This window comes from Castanea sativa, chromosome 5 (genome assembly GCF_040712315.1).
Source record: "Castanea sativa cultivar Marrone di Chiusa Pesio chromosome 5, ASM4071231v1".
Lineage (NCBI taxonomy): Eukaryota > Viridiplantae > Streptophyta > Magnoliopsida > Fagales > Fagaceae > Castanea > Castanea sativa.
The window spans coordinates 47,664,595-47,671,389 of record NC_134017.1 but is presented as its reverse complement, the minus strand read 5'-3'; the positions used below and the strand labels follow the sequence as shown (position 1 = coordinate 47,671,389).

The following is a 6,795-nucleotide window of genomic DNA, read 5'->3' as shown; positions in this document are numbered from 1 at the left end:
ATTACATTATTTCACTTAATAAAGGGTATGAAGCTTGGGGACCTCTCTTTGGCAAGGTGTTCCTTGCCTTCTGGGTGATTCTTCATTTATACCTCTTCCTCAAGGGTCTCATGGGTCGCCAAAACCGAACACCAACCATTGTTGTTCTGTGGTCAGTGCTTTTGCCCTCAGTCTTCTCTCTTGTTTGGGTGAGAATTAATCCTTTCGTGGGCAAAGCTGATAATTCAAGCCTTTCCCAAGGCTGCATTTCTATAGATTGTTAGGTCACTATAAGGAAGCTTCCCAGCCAATACAGTTCAAATTTGGTGGTGATTTTGATTGCCTATTATTAATGTGGGAGTCATGATTAGCTCTTTCTTGATTGTTGAGGCATATTGAAGTAAGTTTTGGACATTATGTATTTGACATCTTTCATTATGTTGGATAATCACTGTGTAAAAAAGCATTGCCCAGAGCAATATCAATGTAAAACAAGGGTTATTGTTTCCTTCCGATAGGATTGCTATGTAGTAAATTACTTGTCAGTTTCAAAGCAATATAGAGGTAAAGAGGATTCCCCCCCCCCCCCCGGCCCCTTATATATAGAGAGACAAACACGTGTATATATATATATATATATATATATATATATATATATATATATATGCATCAACTCGTAAAGAAATAATAAAGGGAAGAAAATGAAAGCTGGAAAGTGTGGAAACCACGCAAATCCAGCAGTCTTATAGCGTATTTACCTTTCACAGACTGATATTTTAAAATCTTATTACATTATTATTTTGAGATTTTTTCTCATTACCTTTTTTTTTCAGTTCAAAGTGATATTTTCTCTCATTTCTTGACTATTTATTTTTTCATTAGGGGAAACCTATATCTTTAATCTGGTAATACTTGAAATTTACGTCAATTAACAAATCATTGAAAATTGAACATGCTTATCCTTTTGCTTATCCTTTTTTTTTTTTTTTTGAAACTTAATTTGCTTATCCATGGTTATTCGTTTCAGTTTTCGGATTGATATATTATCATTCAGCAGCTAAGTTTCAACATGTTAGATAAAAATAGCAACTAAAAGTCTAAAACAATTGAGTAGGATAAATGGAAAGTACGATCATTCAAGTTAGAAACTAATGACACTAAAATTCAATTACACGAATTATCCAAACGAACATATGTAGGAATAGATGATACTAAATTCAATATACCAAAATTGTGAAAAATTATTAACTCTACCAAAGTACTGTTGAGGTAGTCTACCCTGGCCCTCATATCCTACAAAATGTTGTCATTCATGCAAATGTGACATTATTTGGTAATTTTTTATTTTTTATTATTTGTGTTTACTAGAAAGCTGACTCATAAATTTGCATAAGTTGCATTATTTCGTTGGTTGAGAGAGTCACTTTAGCTGTTCTCCCAATAGACCTAATAATTTCTCTCAAATTGTATCATTCAATTGAAAAATAAATATAAAGATAGGTCAACATGCTGTCAAACCTTTGGATTCTACGGCAAACTCTTACCAATGAATATTCTAACTTTCCATATAAGCGAAACAGCTACAAAACAATTTGGCACTAACAAAATGAACCAAAAATATTTTGCAACAATACTAGGGCATAGGTAGAGAGGAACAAATCTTAATTTTTTGTTATAGTTGGAAGACCAACCAATATTCAGAATAGCTTGAATATTACATATGTACTCATAACAAAAGAATCGAAAACTAAATAAATCCATAATCAGTGCTGTAAAGAGAAACAGAAAGTGTCTAAGCCTCTAAGGCATTGGCAGCATGAAGGTTTGAGGATGTTGTGTCTATTGCCGTCCAATCCCATTCCCATGGGCGTGATTCAAATTCTAACGATGAAACGTAAGCCCCCAACTGTTCTAATTTGATGTCATCAATGTCATCCGCAAAATTAGTGTTAGTCATGCCATCTGTCTGTTGCTCAAATATTTCTACAGAATGCTCTTCATTTTGAATGACCTCTCTTGTAAGCCTGTCTTCTTTTTCCTTATTTCGTTGGCTTTCGATCCTACAAATCACGTAATCATCATACTGCAAGAAAAAAAATATGTTGATTAAGTGTTGTTTAATAAAAGCTAAAAAAAGATATTGATAAAATCAATAAGGCTACAAAAGGAAAATCAGAAACAATAAACTAAAGACATTTATATAGAAATACATACGAACCAATTTTTTTAACGGAGAGAAGTGATAAAAATACAAATCTTACTCTCATTAACAAGTCAATCAATCAAATGACACCAAATACACTAGAGAGATTCGGTAGGTAATATCAAGACTCACATAACATCATAAACATATAGGAAACCAAGCCTACAATGTATTTATGCATATACTTAAAGCAAAGTAGCACAATCCATGCAATATAAACACCATGGCAGTAAGATATTCTTAACCCCGATAATGAAAAGCACAACCCAGTTATCTAAACAACAATATACCACAAAATATTATGTAGCATGATAAATAGATAAAATCTTTAAAAACAAAAAATATATATATATATACATATGTAGCATGAGTCAACATTTAGGTTTGCTTGGAGTTAGCACCAAACAACGAAAATCACTAAAAGTTAGCATTAGGTTAATTGACTCCTAGTGTTGGTTGGAGTTGAAACTAGAGTACAGTATTTTGCTTATATAGAAAAATTAAACCCTAGTTCTATTTGGTCAAGAAAACCCTAATTACCTTATTACAAAATAAGGTTATTTTCAAATATTAAAATACTCATAGACTAAAACATAAAAATACAATTTTAGCAAATTTTAACAACCCAATAATCTAAACAACCAATAGCACGTAATATCATTCAAACATAGAAACTCCCAATTAACGATGGCACAAGAATGCAACAAAGAAACTTTCTTTCTTTCAAACAAGGACAACCACTCAAAGTTAGCACTAGGTTAATTGACTCCTAGTGTTGGTTGGAGTCGAAACTCGAGTACAATATTTTGCTTATATAAAAAAATTAATCCCTAGTTTTATTTGGCCAAGAAAACCCTAATTACCTTATTACAAAATAACCTTAATTACTTTCAAATATTAAAATACTCATAGACTAAAACATAAAAATACAATTTTTGCAAATTTTAACAACCCAATAATCTAAACAACCTATAGCACGTAATATATATCATTCAAACATAGAAACTCGATATTAACGACAACACGAGAATGCAACAAAAAAAACTTTCTTTCTTTCAAAATTTTTAAAGATAGTTACCTGTTTATTGCGTAGGAGTCTCCCCGCCAGTCTAAACTCATGCATGACCCATCGGCCGATGGTAGATTTGAGCCCTTTGTGCGGCATATAAGTAAGACTTCTCATAGAGCCAATTTGGTTCTTCTTAGCTTTATCTCGATATATTGGCTTATCGTTATTGAGTTTCCATGTGCCGTAGGGAGTGCTCCTTTGTATTCTTGAACCATTGGTTGTCACTTTCTTCAGTTTCGTGAAGAAGTAAAGACTAGTCTCATCGCTGTCCTTGAAGTATTTCCTCCAACTCCAGGAATCCTTTTCTCCATAGAGATCACACTCGATCAAAACGTCGTTTGAACTCAGCGGCAGTCCATGTACCTTATTGTAGAGATAATGTTCAACTATCTCAACATGCGTTGGTCGAAACCTAAAGCAAGGCAAAAGATCATCTTCGTTACCATAATCCACCATCATGTTACTCTCAGAGTGAGAGAGATACATTGAGCTAGGTTAATTAGTGTTTTCTTGGGATGGAAGTATGAAAGCAGAAAGAGGCAGCTTATTCTTTTATACTGGAGTATGACTGTCGGTTGAGAATAAGAAAGTAAAGAAATTTTTAAAAAAAAAAACGCTATATCCTTGGCCGGTTAGGAGTAGGACTCCGCGCGACTTAGGATTAATTAGGCCTGTTTCTCTATCTTTCGTCAAAAAAATAAAAATAAAAAATAAAAAAAAATTAGGCAGTTAATGAAAGGGTTTTTTTTTTTAATTATACATAATTAAACAAATTTTTTGGATCACATCAGATTTACTAAAATTGCTCACAAGTACCTAAGAATTTCCATGATTTACTAAAATTCCAACGAAGGGACTAAATATAGAGTAGATTTTAAATCAATTAAAAGTATATATTAAAATAAATAACTTGTAAATTTTCGATGCCTCAAAAACATATGTATTTGTATAATATCAATGATATGGATTACAACTATATTAATCGACACTCACAAATCTTACTAACATAATAAACTCACAAACTCAAAACCCAATACGCCCAAAACAAATATTTCACGATCTTCTAATTATAGTGAATATTTAATTAATTTGAGTAGTTCAATTGCAATTAGCCTATTACACATTTACAAGAATTTCATGATGTTTAAGTAAAAGTTGGCTGCCACACTTATCTCTCATTAATTCTGTAGGGTGCAATTTGTACCTAAGCCTAAAAATAGAAAGGAAATAAGCTCAAAGAGCTCAATACAATGAATTTGTAGAGAGTGTGTTTGAAATCTAGGTTCTAATGAGTTTGTATACCAATTATAATGGGCCAAGATCACAATAGAAACAAGTTTATATAAGGTAAATCATCCTCGAACTCAATCTGAGGAGGCTAAATCCTCCTTATATGTCTTTCTCACACTTAATAACAGATTACAAATATTATTCCTCAGTCTACTGTATTTCCTTTCTTTCTTTTGCTAATCCCCAATTCTGGGGGTTTCCTCTGCCTTTTATACCATCCTTCCTCCTCTCTCTATCCTCCACGTATGGATCAGATTGTTAGTATGGATACTTATCCCATCAGCATCTCCTTGAAGCTTTTGGGAGTAGCTGTAAGGCTGCACACTGATGCACAAGAATCACCTCCTCATAAAGAGGTCAGAGAGTTAGTTGTAGAGTATTAAATGAAGTGGTAGCAGCTTTCCCCTATATATTTCATAGTCTTTTCCTGTTCTGTGCTCTTACGATGTATATCCTTACCTACAGGATCTCCTAGAACGTCGCTTCTGGGTAGCATGCCACACCGTCTGACCTTGGCTTTGCTCAGCCGAGGAAGTACTCCTCCTTTGACCACTTTCTTGGATGATCATGATTAGACTATTTCTTAACTTAACAACACAAATTCTTAGGAAGAGGATTGGGCCTCTAGCGCAATATATACTCCTGGACCTATCAACCCCACAATAGCCCCTCGGGATTCTTCTTTCTGGCTCCTGGAGAAGGAAGGAGGATTTCGATGTCACCTTAATTACTCTGCACTCGTCATACATCATCCCTGACTACATAGGTGCCTTTTTAACTACCCAAGGCACACTCCTGATGCTTTGGCATACAAGACGTGCCTTCATTAATTTTTACGGCTCCTTGTTCCCCACGTTCTATAGTGTGATGTGAATCCAACGGTTGAGAATTTCGCTGCAACCCAGGCAGGAATTTTCCTGCTTGGGACTCTCCTTTAATATAAATACTGCCCAATTTAATCACTCACCTCACTTTAGCACTCATACACTGAACCTGCAAAACTCCCATAATCTACTCATGCCCTCACAGTTACCAAGAGCTTATCGTAGCTCCCACCTAGTGTGCCCCAAATATGTTTAGAATTATAGGCTGCATAGACGTACTTGATGAAAGGATGGGTTTAGGGCTTGCCCATCATGATGTAAACTAGATCTATAACCTCCATCACCTAAAAGGGAAGGGGTATTACCTAAAGTCTAGGTTTCCCAAGGTTATGCTCATCCAATGCCTCCTCGACTCCAACAAAGGCCTAAACAAGGACTTCCTGATTGTATCAGGGGAGTGACACGATGGTCTCCCCTGCTCGACGAGAGAGAGACAACTAGGTGGAGCTCTAAGTTTAGGTCGATTATTTTAAAAATCACCCCCTTTTCTTTTTCTTTTTCTTTTTCTTTTATTCGTGTCTGCATGTAAATGTTCATTTAATTCACACTAATTTTTGTTGATGATTTTGCAGATACATGCGTTGCTATCCCAAACTTCAATCTTGTCAACCAGCCAAGCTTAGAAGAAATACTAAAGGCCGTCGTATTCATTCACAGTGACGATTAGCTTCAAGCAACGCATTGGATTCTCAGCTACACTCCCATATCCAAAGGTTTTCAGGCGCCGAATTGCGTCATAAAAGCCAAAGACCCCCGTCTACACCGGATAAGCGTCATCATTCCAGGTTTTCTCATTCCCAAAGGCGCTCCTATCCTAGAAGGCACTCTCACCACCCAACCTATCCCAAAAGGCATTTCTACAATAGCATTTCCACTTCAACACACGACCGGTGAAGTTAGCTCCTCCCAACCCATCATCAAGGAAAAGGAGGAAATAGTTGACGTCTCGGACTTCAAGGACGATTTTGAAGTTTTCAATCTGCCTTTTTCCCCAGGAAGTCCAGCCAGTGACCTCGACCTCACATCCCCAGAACAAGCAAGCCACCCACAAGGAGAACCCACCATCTCGGACACAATGCCAATCCAACGCAAAACCATATAGAGTCTCCGAGACCTAATGGAGTCCCAAATGGAGGGTTAGGAGCCAAAGAAGGCCACCCAGCCCAAACATCCCTCACTTCCACCAACCCAACCCCAACGTGCTGACCAGGCTAATCACAAAAGAAAAAAGGATCAGCCTAAAGGCAAAGAACTGGTAGAGGGGGGAAAAGCCATCCTTCCAAGGAAATCGAGCCCCAAAAGGGAGCCAAGCAGGCTCGAACATCCCAAACAGCCCTGGAGAGGAGGGTTGAGCTTCAACCTTCAGCATC

At 36.3% G+C, this 6,795-nt stretch overlaps 1 protein-coding gene across 1 annotated transcript; it reads right to left on the bottom strand.

Annotated features, from left to right (window-relative positions):
- Window positions 1–1,771: 1,771 nt before the first annotated feature.
- Window positions 1,772–3,737, bottom strand: LOC142635311 (NAC transcription factor NAM-B2-like). The gene is made up of 2 exons (XM_075809493.1): window positions 3,261–3,737; window positions 1,772–2,062 (listed from the first exon to the last, which is right to left on the bottom strand). The coding sequence occupies exons 1-2, from the start codon at window positions 3,735–3,737 to the stop codon at window positions 1,772–1,774; spliced, it is 768 nt and encodes a 255-aa protein (XP_075665608.1).
- Window positions 3,738–6,795: the final 3,058 nt, after the last annotated feature.